At 38.2% G+C, this 21,359-nt stretch overlaps 1 protein-coding gene across 3 annotated transcripts in view; it reads left to right on the top strand.

Moving 5' to 3' along the window:
• The window catches only part of ryr2b (ryanodine receptor 2b (cardiac)), an 86,060-nt gene extending 77,759 nt beyond the window's left edge, over positions 1–8,301 (top strand). Inside the window, exons 100-102 of one of the 3 annotated variants that reach the window (XM_080868749.1) lie at positions 2,185–2,285; positions 4,259–4,310; positions 6,357–8,301. In XM_080868749.1, coding sequence (XP_080724875.1) covers positions 2,185–2,285; positions 4,259–4,310; positions 6,357–6,452 — 249 coding nt within the window. In that variant the 3' untranslated portion in view covers positions 6,453–8,301. The remainder of the gene's footprint in view (positions 1–2,184; positions 2,286–4,258; positions 4,311–6,356) is intronic. The other 2 variants (XM_080868747.1, XM_080868748.1) reach the window with 2 other exon arrangements.
• The last annotated feature ends 13,058 nt before the right edge of the window (positions 8,302–21,359 follow it).

Genomic DNA, 21,359 nt, shown 5'->3' with positions numbered 1-21,359 from the left:
TATAATATTTATGAAACACAAAGGCTTCAGATGTTGTTGAAAAACTTTAGACCATCCTACTATCTGTGCATAGAAGTCTGAGAGCTCAAGGATCCCTCAGGCCTCAAATCAGTTGTTTTCTGAAGACTCGGTTGGTCAGTAGGTGGTGAAACAGCATTTCATAGTACAGAAAACTCTGGTTAATCCTGAAGTTACCTGGATAAGATGAAATCCTGTTTCATAGTACAGACTTCAGCTGTAACTTAAGTATGTGGGAGCAAACAAACTGCACACATACACACATACAATTACATAAAGGAAGTACATTCAGTTATGGGGCTTGTTTCACAGGAAACAAATGTACCATTAGCACTAATGAGAGGGTACCATTATCTCTTTCTCTTGAATGATTAGTGACTTGTCAGCACAGAAACTCTAGTCTGACAAAAACAAATTGTTGATTAAAAAATAATAAAGTATTCATAAAATATGCATTTGTTGTTTTCAGTCTTTCAGTCTTGTTTCTCTCATGTTTGAATGCTCATGTGCCCATACATAGAAGCTAGAAGGAGTAGAAAAACAAATGGAAATGCACTGTTTGTTATTTAAAGAATAGTTATTTGTTAGGGTTATTTTGCTGAACCCAGTGAACCAGGGAGCCAGGCTAAAACCCTCACTGGTATATCTATAAGGCTTTAACAAACCGTGAGAATCAGAACCTAAAAACAGACATAAAGTTAGAAAGACAGTCTGACACTAGAAGGAAGCAAAAAAGCCCAAAGGTGCAGGAGAGGCAGCCAAGTAATCGAAAACTAGACCTTTGATTACCAGACTGAGGAAACAGGGTAGTACACTTAGTCTGACAAAACTGGTGAGCTACTGTCTGAAAAGAGTGTACTCATATAGTTGTTATTGTCATTAACATTTAAGTCAGAATCTGCCATTCCACATTCACAGAGAAAACAATAACAACATAAAATATAGTAAAGAGCTGTGGTTCAGCTGACTGCAAAACATTCAGAAGAAATTCAAGCAAAAATAAAATATTTTACAGATTGCTGAAGGCTGAATAGAGCAGATGCAAGCTGGGGCTGTGAAACTGTTAAAAATAGCGATACATTGTGTTAATTCGGTATAGGCTTGTGACAGTTTTTCCGACATCTTTGTCTAATGTGTTCTTGCTTTCTACTGTATATGTTATATTTGTCATTGTGTCACAAAATAAAAAACAGTGTCACAGATTTTACACCTGCTTTTCCAGATGTTGTATTATAGGGGTATTAAGCTCTGCTGCTCTCAGCAATGATAAATCAGGTTGAGCTCCATTCCACCATTATTTGCCATAAATAGAAATGACCTAAAATGCATTAAACTCAAAACACACATTTCGTTATTGCTTCTTTTCAATCACTGTCACAGCACAAACAGGTTCTTTGGTTTTCCCAAAGCATCTTTCTTTTTTTTTTAAACACTTTGTCTTTGTGACATTCAAACCCCCAAACAAGCCAAAAATTGGTATGTGTCGATGATTGGGTCCCCTGACACAAATGAAACAATATAGTGTACGCATTTAAGTAACGAGAGGACTGCTATTATATATCAAGAAAGCCACTGGCTTAGCAGATGGCAGAACACAGAAGACCTTACTCATCAGGCCAGGACTCTGCTGTCTGTTTACACCTAAAGACTGGTGACCGCTTTTTCAGTTACAAGGATGTACACATCCTGGACAGGGAGGAACGCATGGTTTGAGTGGGGAGTCAAGGAGGGCATTTATGTGAAAACCCTAAGACTACATCTTCTAATGCTGTGATTGCGACCATTTCCCAACTCTTTGTGTGTTCAGCTGCTCATGGCTCATTTGAGTTTTAATCATTATACAACTGTCCTCTTTACAAGGCTGGGAAAGCTACGGTCAGATGATCAGAATCAACTTTCAGTATCCCCGAAGTGTTGCACAGTGGCTTGCAAAAGGAATATTAGGTTTCTCTTCTTACTTGTATTTTCCTTATGTGGGTGTCCTCTCAGTGCATTTGTTTAAGAAAAAAAAGGTGTCAGATTGTTGTGCTAGCAGGCTAAATACCACATTTGAATCACAGAGCACTAAAACAACGGGCTTCTGGTCTTTCTAATTTAGTCTGGGGAACATCATGTTTGTCCAAATCTGTTTCATGAACCATTGCATTTTACTTTCTCTTCCTGCAGACCAAATGTTTTATATGTGGAATGGGAAGTGAATACTTTGATACGGTTCCTCATGGCTTTGAGACTCACACGCTTCAGGAGCACAACCTGGCCAACTATCTGTGAGTTCATCAAAGCGCTGGTTTTATGCCTGGGTTTGATATCAACTCGACCTAATTTTAGAAATATTAAAACTAAGTTCTTACGCATTGGTCATGTTTACATTTGTAAGTTTTATGCATGCTTTGTCACCACTGAACAGTTATAAAATGCAAACATTATAAATCTAATTAACACACTTGGCTGTGTATCTGTATGTCTCCATAAATCATTGCTATAAGTTCATCTCCTTTCTCAAGTTTAGCTCTCAGTATAAAACTTTGTTTACCACAGCTTGCAATTCAGATTCAAACCATTGTCTTTAAGTTCTATTTTTCACTTATACTCAATGGCCACTTTGTTAGGTATACCTGTTCAACTGCTTGTTAATGCAAATAACTAATCAGCCAATGACATTCCAGCAACTCAGTGAATTTGGGCACGCAGACATGGTCGCAATGACTTGCTGAAGGTAAAACTGAGCATCGCAATGGAGAAAAAAGATGATTTTCAGTAAATTATTTTCTGGTTCTGCCGTTAGAGCCAGACAGGCTGGCCTGGGTTTTCCACACAACCACACAGATGGCATGATCAGAATTTGGCATTAACAGCATTAGATACGTATACATCCTACCTCATAACAATGTATCAGGCTGGTGATGGTGGTGTTGTAATGGTATGAGCAATATTTTCTTAGTATCATCTGAACATAATTTAAACATCCCAGCCTATTTGAGTTTTGTTGACCACAGCCATCCCTTTATAACCACAGTGTACATTTTCTGATGGCTGATTAGAGCAAGTTCATGCACCATGTCACACATTTCAAATAATCTCAGACAGGTTTCCTCACTGTAGCTCCACAGTCCCCATATCTCCATTAGAGTACCAATGAGATGTGGTGGAAGAGGAGATTTGAATTACTAATGTACAGCTGAAAAATCTGCAGCAACAGATTAGACCAACATTTCTGAGGATTGTTTCCAGCACCTTGTTAAACCCATGCCATGAAAAAGGCAAAAAGGATTCAACCTGGTGCTAGCAAAATATATGTAATAAAGTGGTCTGTGAGTGTCTCTGTGCTTTGTTAATCATTTTATTGTGATATGTGTAATGACAGTCCAGTAAGAATCAAAACACCTCCTAACCTAAAAATACATGCATTTGACCAAACTCTGTATCCACCAAGAACACAGTTTATCTGTATATTATAAGACACCTATGTAAAGCTGTATGTATTACATTAAGAAAGCCATAGTCATTTACATACACAGACTGCTAATTGAAATGCTCAAGAGTACCACAATAAGTACAATAGGATGAAACGCTAATAAAAATAACAAAATGTGTGTAATAGAAGGTATTAAAGGCAGAAAACAATAACCCCACTCAAGCTTATTAAGTTGTCATGGTTAGAAAATGATTATCATTTTGTCTTTTTCACTGCTTTTCAGCATAACATGAAGGAACCTTTTCTGCTAGAAGTAAAAATGGTTACTTTGAAGGTGTCATTGCATTGTACATTGTTGCCATGTCAATAATTGCCTGTGGCAAGCGCTTTTGAGACTGATTAGTATGGATCTAGCAGGATGTGTTTGCATCCCCTGATTGATGGACTCTTCTTTGCTCATGAATATGTATGTACAGTCGTGCCTCATTTGACATTTTTGGCTCACCTGATAAAGGTCTATAGGCTGTAGCATCATTACTCATAATTTAATAAACCAAAGGATCATTAGATTTCATTATTTCTTGCTTGTCAATCATCAAATAATTGCAAGTATTAAAGGTAATTTTAACCTGATTGTCAGGTTGACATTGCTGGTTATATTTCTGCATTTGAAATCCAATTTACATTCGTAATCATCATAATCCTTCTACTTGACTACTACATGAACAGTTTGTTAATTTAAGTTTTCACAGAACCAAATGAAATCATTGGTGGTTTGAAAGATTTGAAACTTGTTGCATAACTCCCCCTTCTGTGTCTTTGCAGATTTTTTCTGATGTACCTTATTAACAAGGATGAGACGGAACACACGGGGCAGGTATAATTGTCGTCTTTTTATAGCATGATCAAACCAAAGAACTAGATGTGCACTTTTAAATTTCCTAAACAATTACACTATTTTGACAAGATCAAATCCCAAAGTATAGCTTTCCAAAAATACTCCCTTCGTGTCTCAGTGACCTGTTATTTCACACATTTACCATGATAATGACAGAGCTGTGGTGTAACCTTTTCAACTAGGACAGAATATGCATTCACACTGTCTCTCAAAAGCCTTATCACTCCTGGCACGCATATTTTATAACAATATACATGCTAGATATTGCCATTATGAATACATCTCCACTTAAGCACAAAACATTGTGCAATTAGTGGCATGTTTTAAAAAGGTAAATCTTTACAGTTTCATGGCACAATTGCTCACAGTCAAAGAAAACTACATTGATTTAATCCACCTGAAACATTTTGAACTTGGGGCATTTCAAATCAAATGGGTTCTGGGACTTCTTCCTAGATATACTGGGTATATTCTTTCAGCATATTGTTCTTCTCATATTGCTTGAAAGAGGAGCTGCTTGGTGGAAAAATATTTCTTTCTCGTAGGCTATGTCCTCTAAGAGCTGTCACTATTGATTAGAAATCCTGGCACATGCGCAGTCTTGAAGATTTTCTTTTACACCCTTGTTTTCCACACCGACCCCTTTAGCACTGTCTCTACCATGCACATGACTTTCAGCCTTGCTCTGATTTTCTTCATCTACTTGTCTGCTAAAGAATGCAAGTGGAAACTTCTTGCTCCCAATGGCCATTACAGTCACCTAGTCAAAAAAAGTGAAAGGTTTTAGACTTGTCTGCGCACATAACAAAATAAACACTCCAGGATGCCAGTAGTCTTGCATCCTAATGTGCGCTAGATTTTACCATAAAAGACGAACTTTCTTCTTGTTACCTATTCAGCCATTTTCCTGAGTGTGCACATGAACTTAGCCACCATGAAATCAAAGCTTACCCCAGCCAGGGTGAAAGTACTTAAAATGGAGAAACTAGTAGTCATCCTGGTGGCCCCAGAATGTGAAAACATGGTTCTTAATCATGATGCAGCTGCTGGTAGAGGAGCTGTGGCAGCTTTGGCATAAAGATGAAGTGTTGCAGCTGGACCATACAATCCTCCATTCCCCAGTGATAACCAAGGGTTATGCATGGCCCCTGAACGGGAATGCCTGGTCCCCCAATCCCCTTGTGGTATGTACTATTTAAGGAGCAGAAGCTCCTACAGCCTGTTGTACAGTTGAACAGGCTACATTTCAGTCCCAGTACATGGAAAACTCCCTAATAACCTTACCTCATGCCCTCTCTCTCATTGAGTCACAAAGGCTTCAAAGAGAGGGTTTTTTTTCCACATCCTTTGTTTTAGGGCTTTTAGATATGAGTCATGTGACTCAAACCTGTCACGTTTCCATGGATTACTGACATGCACATGATTGAGGCAGTAAGTGAGGAAATGAATCTTTATTTGACAGCAATCTATAGGCTTATCTGATAAGTTAACAAAGTGTTTATGTTTTATTTTTTAGTTTAATCAATTCAATTACATAATATGTCTTCAGGACCATCTATATCCATCTAGTCATTAAAAACCCAGGTGTTAAATGATCTAGTAAAACTCCCATTGGAGCTGATAGCTGAAATGTCTCTTAAGGTAATTTCTCTTAAGATAGCACTCCTCCTCCCCTGACTTCTGCACACAAAAAAAATGTGTTCCTCAATTTCACCATCTTGCGCTACTAACAAGGAAGATGAGAGCATGCCTACTTTACATCCATGGGCACAAAGGCAGAAGAAAATGTCGAGGAATTCCACCAAGTAAGGTGATAAACCCAACAGTGACAGCTCTTACTGTACATGGCTGTCTGTACTCATAGATGGAGCATGTATCTATTTCTCTGGCATGGTACAAGCAAACATAAAAGAAATGGAGCCTGCTAACTTCATTTTATTTTTCTAATTAGCTCACTGTCAAAGAATGTGTTCATGATGAAATTAATGACTTTTTGATAAATTGCTACTCTGTTGACCTTGCCAGGAATCTTATGTGTGGAAAATGTACCAGGAGCGTTGCTGGGAATTCTTTCCTGTGGGAGACTGTTTCCGTAAGCAATATGAGGATCAACTGGTATGAAATAACCTGAGAGGTCTAAAGCCTCCCTAGTGTCACAAGACAAAATCTGTCTCGATTTATGCCTTTGGAGTTGCTAATTTGCCTTCAGTTCTCTGTGTGTTTCTATAGTATTAATTTTAGATTTTGGCATTTTCTTTCTCTCACAATCAAGTATTTCATTTATTTTACAAAATTAATTGGAACCAAAAGATTGAGAACCACTTGTTTATGTTCTCATACAACATTAGTGTGTGATGCATGTATTAGCAGTCCTGTGGGAGGAAGCTATTCATTTGAGTGGTTTGTTAAGACTGCAGCAGCATCTGTAGTAATGAGGCTTTTTCTGTTTCATAAATCATTATCTGTCACAGTCAAAGCTGGCAATCGAAATTCAGTTTGAGGCATTTTTTTTCTTGCTGGATGTGTGTCATGTTTTCTAAATAAATTGATTTGTTTTTCTAATCAGAGCCTCCCATTCCTTCCTCCTGTGACATCCATATAAACACTCTCCCTCTGGCATTTGCTCTTTTTACTCTCCTCTGTTTCTTGTGGCTCTCTTGTCTTGTCTGTTGTGCTCATCTCTCCAGGATCCTTACCCTTCGCTCTTTGCTGTTCCCCCCTCCCGCGTTCCTTCTGTTCCCCTGCAATTCCTTGTATCGAGCTCTTTCCCACCATCATTGTCAGCTGTGGTGTAGCACGCTAGCAGATCTCTCGCCATTCAGGTCAAAACAATATTTCTGATACCCGTCTCTGATGGCCGAAAAGTCCTGAGGGAGTTCGTGGGTATAACTCAATGACTAAAAGAGTGTGCTGAGTTTTGTTAAACTGTTAAATCATGCTGAGGTTAACAACAGGATGACAGGAGTTGGAGTGCCACCTACAGATATTGTCCTCATTATGCAAAGGTCACACTGAGTCGAACAGATGTACTGCTGCTATGGATTCTGGCTGTTTTTGAGTCATGACCATGGCACAGTATTGTTCAAATATTGTGAAAAAGGTGGGAAACTTGTGCTGTTTGTGTCAAAAAATAGTAGCAAGTACTCAATATTTATTTATTTATAATTTAATTCATTAATTAGTTTTAATTTGTTAAAAAAAACAACAGTTGCAAATGGTTTCTTTTCTAAACACATATACATTTTTCTGTCTCGAAGCACTTTTAACCTAACATTTACACACTCAGGCCCCAATGCGTTGAGGACAACTTAAGGTTCAGTAGCTTGCTCAATGATACTTCAACATGTAACTTGGAAGAGCCAGGGATTAAAGCAAAGGGATAAATGTGAGAGGAAAAAGGAAAGTTCAACATGCAACAACTGTGACAGAATTTCCATGTAACTGTAGATGTATATAAATGACTCAAGTGTGAGTTGTAGTCTGGCCATTCTTAGTTTTATGGGTCCTTTTCACAGCACAACCTTTACGTGCACAACGCAAATATCCCAGTGCTCGCCAATTCTGTGTCATGCTATATTTTCATGCTTTTTTTTTATAGCCATGGTTACTGCTGACCATGCAGTTGTAATATTCTGGATATGATTGACTTCTCAATAAATTGCAAATGTCATTGGTTTGTACAGAGCACCCAACCGATGGTACCAGAACTTGTCACTTTCTTTCTGTACCTCACAAATTACAGTAATCAGTGAATTGTGATGGATTGGGAGCTGCTATGTCTGTTATTGTTCTGATGATTACTTTGTAACAGATTCTATGGACCGCCATTCAACATCAAACCACGACTGGCTGTGACTGGCGATATAACATTGATATATTAAACAATGCTTACTGCTTACAAGAGTCTGTTTAAACCTGTAATTTGGTGCATCTCGATGGCGTGTTGTAATGTTTGACAAATATATGATAGAAGCAGAAGATCTGATTTTGAAGAAGAGTGAACTGTACAGGGTAAGAATTCTAATCTTGAATTTTTCAAGCAGCTGATAACGTGTTGGTATTTTAAACATAAAGAAAACGTTCTCGATTGCCAGCCCTGGAAAAAGGAAGCCCTAACACATCTGAATGTGACATGTTCATTAGCCAGGATTTCCAAAAGAACAAACCTGTTTGAATCCATGTTTGATTCAGACACATCCATGGTGTAAATGCACATGGCATTGGCTAAGTCATCCCCGTCAAGATATGTCTTCTAGCAGCACATGCAAACACCACACTGACATTTCAACAAGGTGAGGGGGGTCTTTAAGATCGTGTCACTTCTACACTACAGGAAGACTGTACTTATTTAATCTGTTGCCACATTAGCCAAAGACCAGAGGTCGAGGAATGTGGAAAAAACCACTAATCAAAAGCTTATTTAATTTGGAAAGATACCGTCTTCTAGTGAGTATAAAAATCAATCATGCCGTCTAAACACCAAACCCACAGACATCCAACTCCTCTTTCACGCCACAGATTTGCAGGAGACATGAGGTCCAATTTCATAAGAAACCTTCCAACAGTTGATTTACTAGTACACCGTGTACTTGAAGGAGGGAGTCTGATTCCATCAAAACAACGCAAATTAAACATACTGTTTATTGTATAATTGCCACATATGCCTGATTAAAAGATATTGTGGATAAGATTGATGTTTTTTTTGGAGCTGCCAAGCTTCCCCTTCTAGTCTTTAATCTTTCCATCCTGTGGTTGAGTAATGCCAGGTCTTTCAGGTCTGGATGCAGTTTAGGTTATGGAGCATCATTTAGAGTCTACATTGAATGAACAGTAGTATACTAATCCTGTGGCATGACATGACAAAACTCAGGTACTTAACTGAGAATGAACTTGAAACTAACTTGATAAAGTTGGGTTACCCATGCAGATACAAAACTGAATTATCATTTTTGTATGAAAATGGTAATACATGGTAATAACCAGATGAACACTAGCTGAATGTCATGTCATGAAAAAATCCAGCAAAGACCTGACATAGAGATGCATCTGACCCTTCAGTTGATCAGAAATGGTCTCAGTGGAAGGGTGGCTGTTGAGATGCCTTTCTATAGGACGGGTAATGGGGACAAAAGACTAAGGTATGTCAAATTGTACAAGAACTAGACTGAAAATTAGATGCAATAGGTTTTATGCAGTGGTGAATCTAAATTTGAAATTTCTAGTTCAGATTGTTGTCAGAATTTCTGGATGAGGCAACCAATATCCAAAGACGAGCTGTGGATTTCCTTCAATTATTCCTGTAGACTACTTAAATAAATTACAGGAAAGCTTGCCTAAGTATGCTCAGGCTGTGTTAAACGGTGGATACCAAATATTTTGAGCTGTTTTTGCCTCATATAATGTTTTTGCATTTTAATTGGCTCCATAAGTATTTGGACAGGGACAACTTTTTTCCCCTCATATTGGTTCTGTACATTACCACAATGAATTTTAAATGAAAAAACAAACAAACCAAACAACCTTACAAATGCAAGCAATATCCAATTTAAATATTGTTACCCCCAAATGAAAGGTGATGGTCTACACATTACTTCCATATCCATTCTATAACTATAATTGGAATATATTTCAGTAAACGGTAAAGAAAAAACTTTTGTCAGTGTCCAAATATATATGGACTTAACTGTATGTTTGCACATGCCGCTGCACCTATTTCCCATTTTACTAGCAAGATATAAAGGAAATGAGGGGTAGCTTGAGACTTTTGCAAAGCATTGAATACCAGACAGTTACACACACTTTTTGAGATTCATGTCATGCACCAGGGAAAGACATTTCCTTTCCACAATAGTTTTTTTTTTTTAATTTGAAAGTGCAAACTGAAACTTTTTGGTAACTTCATGAATTTCTGTCAGACCAAAATGTGCCGGCAGTAAAAGAGTTGTTACTTTTTTTTATTCAGAACATAACAGAGTTGAAGCAGCTTCTACCTGCAGAGGGGACAACTTGCTCAGTTATGTCTTTTCCTGCTAATATTACATTTGCATTTTTTTTAACATGTTGCTTGTAACTGTTTACATATGCTTGAGTATATACAGTAAGCTGAGCCTTAAGTGCATGAATTGTCTTCCTATGTTCAATCAACCTTTTGTTACATCTACATTTTTGCTGCATAATAAAAATTGAAAGCAGCTGTCGCTGGTGTCATACAGCACATAACAAAGCCAATGGGTCTGTCAGTGACATAGAAATAATATTAATATTAATCTGACCTCATGACATTTTTAGGAAGAATTTAGGGCATGAAATCAATGGTATGGATCTATTATTCATAGCCTTAAGGTTTGCATAATTCAAACACATTCTGGTTCAGTATGTACAGCCAACAGTAAGGAGTCTCCTGACCAGATGGTTTAAGATTGGCATGCAACAAAAATGTATTCATAAAACATTGTAAAATGATATGATATGAATCTGAGGTACGAGGCTGGATTATTCTGAATGTTGCCTCAGATACTGGTTTGGGATGTGGTGCCTCTGCACCCAGATATATCATGGAGATGTAATCTGAGAGTTATAAATCAATAAAAGATGACAAGAGAAAAGAAAGTGGGGGAGAGAATGGAGCTGTGAATTTACTCATACCTGAGGCCAAGAACCCTGAATTAAATATGAGATGCGACTCTTTTTTTGTGTGTGTGTTACTGCCTCTGATTTCATTTTTGGAGCTCTTATCTGCAACTGTTTCACACACAGCAATGTGTGTTGCAATTCTCTTTTTTATCGTAATACACGGCAGTCCTCTTATTTTTTTTTTTTTACATGTTTATTTAGAGTCCTAAAACTCTAAATACGTTTATGTAGAGTTTTAGGACCAAATCTGTTGTATTTGTTTAAATTGCATATTTTTGAGGTACAAACAGCCAGTTTCATCCTCTCAAATAAATCTTATGCGACGACTGTTCGATGTTTATCTGAGAGCTTTTTAGATAAACATAAGCTATTATATATTTTTTTATGCTGACATCACTAGACACTCTTCCATAGTGGCTTTCTTTGTTCAGTCCCTTTTTAGTTTGGAAATCACTTGATGCCTGGCTGCTGCTGTGCTGTGGATGAGGGCTTCTTAGGGAGAAGCAAGGGTTGAGTTTGGGCCATGCATAAACAATAATGGTAGTTTTTTTTCGTTTTTCTTTTAGGGATAGAGACTTTAGATAAGCACAGCTCTTATAGACTAACCCGGTATTATCGGATATTTTCTTCTTTACAATTTTTCCCCATGCCAGTGCTGTCACACCAATTTGTGTCTCGTTATCACTAATATCTGCTATTCACAGAATCTTGACTCTATGAAATAACTTCAAATAAATATTTACAGCTATTTGAAGTCATCAAGACAACCTCTGATCTGAAAAGTGCTGCACCAGAACTCAGCCTAATGGCACATGTTGACTCACTCAGGTTTTTGTTAATTAAACCACCAGGTTGTGTAACTGTAGCCAAACAAACTTGTGCATATCCAAAAATGATCCAATGATATCTTTCAGATAAAATGGGGATTTTGAAACAACTTGTCTTTGTTAAAAAACACACACAGATGTTGCATTTGGATAGCTCTGTAAACTTGATTGTTATGAGGGAAGCCAACAATAGTGAGGATCTTACAAAACCTAACTTTGTCTGAAGTGGCGTTTCTGGCACATGTAATTGAATGCAGCCTCATAAATGCCTTAAGTAAAACCACTAAGCTACAGTACCAGTGGCTGCATTAAATTCAATTCTGATGGTGGCAGATTAAGTACCTGCTACAACAATTTTGTGCATCAGGAAAATTATTTGCCCTTCTGGTCATATGCAACTCCATTAGTGTGTTTTCAGGCTTTGGAGCATTATTAAAGTGCCATTTACTCACAGAATTAGTTCTTAAATTGACCAGAAAAATAACCTACAGCAGCATAATACACTACAAAGCATGCACCTCCCTTTTTGGACTTTTTTCTTTCTTTCCAGATTTCCATCCTTAAATATACTTCTTAAGGTAAAGATTAAAAAAATGTAGACCTTGCAAGGTTGTGAAACCAGAAATAACGAAGGAAATGAGATGATTGAAGATTATGTTCTCAGATGTCTGTGCCTTTGAAAATTTTAAGGATGATCTGCTATGCATTTTCTCAACAGAGACATTTGACCTGCTGTATATGCAGGTATATATTCAAGTTGCCCTAATTGGCAGTTTATTAAAATCACTGTAATGAATGCATTAAAGCTACATAAGGTATAAATTAAACACTAGGATATTGCATGAAAATAACATGATTTGAAAGGAAATCTTTTTGTCTATGCTCATTTTTAGTCCAGTGCATAGATTTATTGCCACGCTTCACTCCATTAGTTTTGATTTAAATTTAAGGAGGACTCATTTTTATCCCAGCATCTGTTTGGAGCGAGGCAGGGAACCGTCTCGGACAGGTCGCATCCATCAGAGCTAATACAAAGAGAATGGAAATTTATACTCCTGGACGCTTTGGAGACTTCAGTAAAACTGCTTTGCACATGTTTGGAGTGTGGACTAACACCAAAAGCGCTTAAGGAAAATTCAGGTAAACGTGTAGACGGCACTGACTGCACTTCACTGATAAAATGAAAAATGAGTAGTTATTTTAGTTTAGTTGGGATATCTGTCTTGGATTACAGCTGCGGTGCCTTAGGCTGTGTGTGGTTTATCACATGAAGTGCTCCAGACCAGATTGTCAGTTTTGAAATGCATTGTCTCCTGACAGAAAGACAGATCCCTGCCTTCTCATTACAACTCTAATTTTCGTATTAGCTGTCCTCCAGTAAACAAGCATTGCCACTGACAAGAGGCGGGCCTTCCAAATTACCATTTAGATTGGACAACTTCATGCCAAGAAAAAGCCAATTACTGAAAACAGTTTAGTAAGGCAAAGGGACAGAGAAGGGCTGGTGATGAGTGTATTTCATGGCGCATGAGGTTTGCGTCACTCCCCTCTGAATCCCGTATCACACCAACATCTTATTTCATTCCAGCGACTTTATTTTAAAATGTGCACGCAGCGTAGATTTTTTGTCTCTGCAGTGCCGTTCGCACAGTGATCTGAGCCACTGAAATTTGAAAAGAGACAGGTGCTGCCTTTAATAATTGAAACTGGCAAATTGGCTCACTCAAAGGTAAGCTCAGGCGGTTGGGGAAATGGCCCATTTTCCAGCCAAGTGGAATTATGTGCATTTTGAAAACTGAACTTTGAGGAGCACTTGTGTATTGGCAGGACTTACAAGGAAATTTAGATCACTTATAAATAGGAAGACTAACCTGAAGCCAATTATTAACGATTCACTTTCTAAAGACTTTAATGGAGAGTCTCAAGGCTGGCTTGGTTTGAAAGAAAGAGTTGTTAAAACTGTTTTTGTGTTCACAGCTGTCTGGACATCTGCCTGCTCAGCTGTTTTGTTAGCTTATATGCAAGTGTGTAGTGTGGGAGTGTGTCTTCCCTAATGAAAACACACTCACATGGACTCGCATCTCAATTTTTGCCTAGGAAAAAAAAGCCTAGGAAACTGTTCGTTTTAATTAGTTATTTGTAATAATGACTATAATTGCTCTGACTATATTACAAATAAGTTTCTCCCATGTATCCACTATGAATACTTTAATTGAGAAAAATCTTTTCTGTGTGATGCATGTTACAGATTGCCTGTTTGTGTTAAAGCACTGGATCACTGGGTATCTCATGTTAGCTGACCTACATCGTAACTCATTTCAAGCTGTATTTTGGGCAGTTGAAAAATAAAATATGCACGCTCATAAAATACCAGCCACACAACACATAATATGCACAGTGTCTTATAGTTTTTCCTCTTTGGTCAGCTATTATTCATTCAGTACTATATATCTGCTTGTTCTTCTTCACTGGCTTTAATTTCCTTTTACCTTTTTGCCAAAACTAATCTCATAATATTGGCTTTCCTTTTTGCAAAGCTAACACTATATTGGATTCTGGTTGAAATAGTCTTTCGGGGTTCCTTGTGGTTTGGTGATATTGTGATTTTTCTGTGATGTATTTTAAATAAGTTACAACATGACTTCTGAATGTGATTTTTTGCTAATTAATTTTTTATCAAATGACTAATAGCTTCATTTTAACTCCTTAAAACCACAGGATGAGCACATTCTGTACTGCCTATGATCAATTTTTTTTTTATCTTATTTTCTATTTTCTCTAGTGTTTTATCCACAATCCTGCATCCCAGTTCATATTCTCATACCAGATACAGTAATAAACCTGACAACAAAATGAGCCATCTGAAAAAAATCCTCTTTTTTCACACTGGAAACCTCATTCATTGATTACATTGATTCATTGAACAACATATCATAAAAAGAAAAAACATAAAGACCTTCAGCACCAGTGAACCCAGGTTGGTTTAAGAAGTCTTTTAAATGTAATACATGGGCTCCTGCCTGATAACACAACATCCATGCAGAAGACAGCTCCAGGACTTCCATTTTGCTTAGAAATGTCACAACCCCTATTCAGAACATATGATTTCTCACAGCCTGGAAATAAATGATAACTGCACCAATTCTGCCCTACCTGGGCATGGCATGGTACTTGGTGGCAGATGGCTTTGGCCGCCTTTTATGGCAGCTGAATGAAGGGAAATATGAGTGTGAGAGGACTGACTGCTGGCAACTGGACATGTTTCTTGTCTCCTTAAATGAACTAAATGTTGCCAAGGGAAGCCCGCATGTGCACACAGTCATCATTAGTTTAGCAGCAAACTATACCCACATGCACAGATTTCATCCTTAAGTTTGCATGCACCAGGTACATGTCCAGTAAATGACTGATATTGATTCATGTGACATATTGTCGATGGCAATAACAAACCTTTCATAAGCCAGAATAATTAATACTAAACGTGCAAAATCCTTCTGTGAAAGTGCCGAGCAGTGTTGATATCTGCATGCCAGCATAGTTCCTCAGTTTTCTTTCATCATGTCGATGTTGGCTGCACATACCTGCCATGGTTGTTTGCCGTAAGAGAAATCAGAAAGAAAACAATCTTATAGTCTCTTGCATGCAGTCACAAAGACAAGTATGCTTCTGTGTCAATATCGCAGAGAAATCCTTTTGCATGCCAGGAGAAGTGGCTGGTGGGGGATTTTCTTGGAGATGTTATCAGTGATCCCAAACAGACGTGACTTGGTTACTGCGTGACACTAATCTTCAATGATTTCCTCAGGGGTGAGAGTTCAGACTCATTTCAATGAGATGTTGCATTTGATTTGTAGTTGTCACCTCCAGAAAATCCAGCAGGTATATAAGATTTATATTTCTCTGGTTTGTTTACTTTTACTTTGTTTCCTTCTAATCTAATTGAGCAGTATCTGTCTAAATACTGTGTAAGTTTATATTATATGATGGGTCACTAATTGCACTAATATTAGCCTAATTTCACGGTGATCAGTTACTGCATTACAGCTGAACGTTTTTACGCTGATCTCATATGAAAAGAAATCAATGCTTCATCAGCCCCTCCAAACACGTGTGACCACTTATATAACTAAACAACTAAAGTCACATTTCATAAGTTCAAATCATTGTCGTGGTTGATCTCATCTGAACACTTTTGCCCCTTGATTAGGCCGTGTGTGTGTGTCTGTGTGGCCTGTAGAGACTCCTGGCTTTAAACTCATTGTTTTGCCTTGTGATTTGGATGGATGGATGCTACTGCTGTGTGCCCTTCCTGATGTTATTTGCTGTTGTTATCATCTAGCTGTATTGTTTTTATACTGGGCCAAAATAATGGACATAACTGATCCTGTACAGCTTTATGTTTCACTTTTGCATTAATTTAATGACATGTTGTTTGGTCTTCCCCTCAAATCTCAGCCATACAGCCCTAGAGTAGGTCAGCAACCTACAGGCAACTTCTGGTCACTAGTGAAAAATGTGTGTTTCACAGCAGTTGGTAAGTGGTTGCTCGAGGTTGCTCAGCAAAAGCTGCTGCACAAAAACCTTGCTCTAGTAGATTGCCGTGGTTACCCATAGTTTTCTTCTTTCATTCAGCATAGTGTATCTCTTTATGATCGATTTCACCTAGCAGGTGTCACTCGCTAGCAAATACACAGTTGAGGGGTGGCCGACCATATGGGCCAGTGTGACTGGGACTTTATTTCACTGAGTAATGCTCAGTTAATATAAGAATGTGCCAGTTGGCATTTTTTCATTGTGGCTATGTCGTACTGTAGTATTACCAAGGATTCATAAAAATTCTTTAAAAGTAAAATGCTAAATTATAATCATCTAAGACAGCGGTCTCCAACCTTTTTTGCGCCACGGACCATTTATGTCCGACAATATTTTCACAGACCGGCCTTTAAGGTGTCGCGGATAAATACAACAAAACAAAACCAGTACCGGTACCAAAAAACGAAAATTTATTCATAACACCGGGAAAAGACCCAGGGAAACCGAATTAGTTAGTTAGTTACTTGTTAGTCAGCAAGATTCATAATGACATAAAGAAGTAAATGATCAATGTCAGGTAGGATCGATTGAAATTGGAAACTTTTATAAAGATAGCGCTCAATGTGCAGCAGCTTTGTTTTCAATACCACCACATTTAGGCCAAGATTAATATTATAAATGAGAAAATAAAATGTTAGGGTTGATCTTTGATAGCAGTATATCTGACAGGAACAGTGACTTAGACATCTTTGTATATAATATGTGGTATTTAGTGTACCAAGCATCCCTTGGTAGAATAGATATCAGCACAATGAAAAATATATCCAAAACTAGTTGCAATAGAATAATTTAGTCATTTAATTACGCAACTAAAATGTATAATTTATAATTTAGCAAGAGAGGCAGTTTATGTGAAAACATAATGGTTGCAGTAGAAATGATACAACACCTAAGAGAATGAAAAGACTAGATGTTTTATCAAAGCAGCATTTAAAATTGACTGTAATGAGCAACTTGTATGCTTGTTTATGTTCCTTTTCAGTATGCTAAGATCACAGATTGTGAGTGTAATTTTCTGACACTGGCATTTCTGTGGAACAAATTGAAATAAAATGTTCACTCTTCCTTATTAGAGCCTTGCTTTAATATAATGTAAGTGTGCAAATCACCATCTACTTCGAAGGCAGAGCGTTTCCCAAATGAAACTGACCCTTGCAAATTGCATGAACCTTGATAAATCCAGCAGAATCACCCACAATTATAGATGGTAATTTTTTGCATTTGAGTCTCACTTAAATGCATGTAGATTAAAGGGAAGAGTGCACTTGTTGTTAGCATGCAAGGCACAAGTCAGAGTGTCTGTACTGTTTGATAATAACCAAAACATTTCTGAGCATGGGATCTGTGTGATACAAAATACTAAAGCGTTTGCAAATTTGCTTCAGTAAAATGTATTTGAGCGCTTGAGACGCTACCTTCCTGTGATCCAAACTACCACATGTACTTGTAACATTGTGGACTCTCATGAGGTACAGTGACAGAAACTGTATTTCAGTGTTTCAGACCAGCAACCTCAGTGTTTAAGCAATTGCCTAAAGCTATTCCTTTTTCAATATTTGTCCTTCTAGGGGGGATTTATGGTTATGAAGAGTAAGACTCTGAAGGTCCACAATACTAATAGAGTTTGGAAAGAGGATGGTAGCAATTTCTGGTTTTTGCCCCGAGGTCCTTTTCAGGGATATTATGTGTAAAACTCCAAAAACATTGTGTGACTATGATAAAAATGTGTTGTCATCATTGGACTCACTGTATTCAGAGAGTTGTAGCTGCTAGCTTAGTCTGTCTCTTCCTGCCAGTTAGGTAGTCTGTCTGTCTCTATCCACTCCGCATGAGAAATGAGGAATGAGGTGTTGCCTACGGTCAGAGAAGGAGAGAAAGAGTGTGTCAGACAGATAGACTGAGTGGAGCAGTCTGTGAATATGTCAGGTTAAAATGCTGGGACATTGCTCCCCTGTAATCCCTTTGGCTCCGTAGATTAGGAGAGACATGCTGTAGTGCCAGCTGCCAAATTTGTATTCTGGTCATCTCCCTTTCTTTCTGCAAGAGTCGACTTTTTGCCATATTTAGTCCAGGAAAATAAAATGCTAATTTCCCCCTTTGGTTTCAACTAGAAATCAAGCCAAAGATGGACTTATCTTGCTTTTTGAACATGCAGAGCTTAGTCCTGAATTGACCTCTGGAAGTCCAGCCGCAGGCAGAGATGTATTCAGATTTAGTCTGCTTGTTTTCTTTACAAAAATCCTGTGTGGTATAACCTATTCATTCATCAAAGTCAGAAAAAGAAAACAATTCATTTTGCTGGGAGGGAAGGGAGAGAGCCACAATCATTATTGTTTGGACGATAACAATGATTAAAGTCGAAGATCTTGTTTTTTTACTTTTTCTTTTTTTAACATTCGCTAAAACACACGCAAACACACACAAACACATGCAGCAAACAGCAAACAACACTGCAATAAAAGAACATAAGGAAACTGTGCCGTGACATTAAACAAAACTTCAGGGGGCTTATGGAGGAAAATCTCACCTCAGTATGTAATATCAGCAAACGCAGAAGCAGAGAGTAAATAGAGTACTGAAGGTACAGTATTCGAATACACACACTCAATTTCACTGTAAGGTGCTTAAGTTAAATCCTCCTAAATGTCTGGAGTCTAAAGCCATCAGTCTGGTTCAGTAAGACTGTGTTTTGTGCTTTGAGCTAAACAGGCAGCATGCTGACAATGACAGTTCAATATGTTGTTAGCAGGGAAAATGTGTACCAGGGTCACATCTTTCATATGCCAGCTGAAAGCTGTATCGCTGAAGTAGACTGTATAGAAAAGGACGTAGCATCAACTATTAGATTGTGGACTCCTGGGTTAAAGCTCAGAGCTGAGCTTTTTGTCTGTCATTATCTTGGTGTTGATGCACACTCATACAGTCACGACTAAAGCAAGCACTGCTTTATTAGCTTATCTTGAAATTATTTCCAATACCAAAGGATGGCTCCTTTGGTATTGCAAAGAATGCTATTTGACACTGGCTTCACTCTTCAAACCCAGGCGGTGTGTATGTCTTTTATACATAGTCTATAGTCATTATATTGTTATTTATTTAATTCAATCCAATTTTATTTATGTAGCTCCAAATCACAACAACAGTCACCTCAAGGCATTTAATATTGTCAGGTAAAACCCTTCCAATAATACAGAGAAACTCCCAACAAGCAAGCACTTTGGTGACAGTGGGTCCCTTTTCAAGAGAAGAAATCTCTGGTAGCACCAGGTTTAGGGAGGGGCAGGCATCTGTCGTGACTGGTTGGGTCAGATGGCTACAAAGCACTATACAGGGAGTGCAGAATTATTAGGCAAATGAGTATTTTGTCCACATCATCCTCTTCATGCATGTTGTCTTACTCCAAGCTGTATAGGCTCGAAAGCCTACTACCAATTAAGCATATTAGATGATGTGCATCTCTGTAATGAGAAGGGGTGTGGTCTAATGACATCAACACCCTATATCAGGTGTGCATAATTATTAGGCAACGTCCTTTCCTTTGGCAAAATGGGTCAAAAGAAGGACTTGACAGGCTCAGAAAAGTCAAAAATAGTGAGATATCTTGCAGAGGGATGCAGCAGTCTCAAAATTGCAAAGCTTCTGAAGAGTGATCATCGAACAATCAAGTGTTTCATTCAAAATAGTCAACAGGGTCGCAAGAAGCGTGTGGAAAAGCCAAGGCGCAAAATAACTGCTCATGAACTGAGAAAAGTCAAGCGTGCAGCTGCCAAGATGCCACTTGCCACCAGTTTGGCCATATTTCAGAGCTGCAACATCACTGGAGCCAAAGTAAGAAAGGCTGAAAGACGACCACCACTGAACAAGACACACAAGCTGAAACGTCAAGACTGGGCCAAGAAATATCTCAAGACTGGTTTTTCTAAGGTTTTATGGACTGATGAAATGAGAGTGAGTCTTGATGGGCCAGATGGATGGGCCCGTGGCTGGATTGGTAAAGGGCAGAGAGCTCCAGTCCGACTCAGACACCAGCAAGGTGGAGGTGGAGTACTGGTTTGGGCTGGTATCATCAAAGATGAGCTTGTGGGGCCTTTTCAGGTTGAGGATGGAGTCAAGCTCAACTCCCAGTCCTACTGCCAGTTTCTGGAAGACACCTTCTTCAAGCAGTGGTACAGGAAGAAGTCTGCATCCTTCAAGAAAAACATGATTTCCATGCAGGACAATGCTCCATCACACGCGTCCAAGTACTCCACAGCGTGGCTGGCAAGAAAGGGTATAAAAGAAGAAAAACTAATGACATGGCCACCTTGTTCACCTGATCTGAACCCCATTGAGAACCTGTGGTCCATCATCAAATGTGAGATTTACAAGGAGGGAAAACAGTACACCTCTCTGAACAGTGTCTGGGAGGCTGTGGTTGCTGCTGCACGCAATGTTGATGGTGAACAGATCAAAACACTGACAGAATCCATGGATGGCAGGCTTTTGAGTGTCCTTGCAAAGAAAGGTGGCTATATTGGTCGCTGATTTGTTTTTGTTTTGTTTTTGAATGTCAGAAATGTATATTTGTGAATGTGGAGATGTTATATTGGTGTCACTGGTAAAAATAAATAATTGAAATGGGTATATATTTGTTTTTTGTTAAGTTGCCTAATAATTATGCACAGTAATAGTCACCTGCACACACAGATATCCCCCTAAAATAGCTAAAACTAAAAACAAACTAAAAACTACTTCCAAAAACATTCAGCTTTGATATTAATGAGTTTTTTGGCTTCATTGAGAACATGGTTGTTGTTCAATAATAAAATTATTCCTCAAAAATACAACTTGCCTAATAATTCTGCACTCCCTGTACAGACTGCAGTTTTTTCCCGTTGGTGGTGAAAGAACCAGAGAACCACCAAGTAATAAGAGGAGGGCAAACATGCTTGTGTCTAATTTCTTTGTCAATCCATCAATCAAAGAGTAGTTCAAA

The sequence above is a fragment of the Rhamphochromis sp. 'chilingali' genome, assembly GCF_963969265.1.
Source record: "Rhamphochromis sp. 'chilingali' genome assembly, chromosome: 20".
In the NCBI taxonomy this organism is placed as follows: domain Eukaryota; kingdom Metazoa; phylum Chordata; class Actinopteri; order Cichliformes; family Cichlidae; genus Rhamphochromis; species Rhamphochromis sp. 'chilingali'.
The sequence above is the reverse complement of the archived record's forward strand: the minus strand, read 5'-3'. Positions and strand labels throughout refer to the sequence as shown.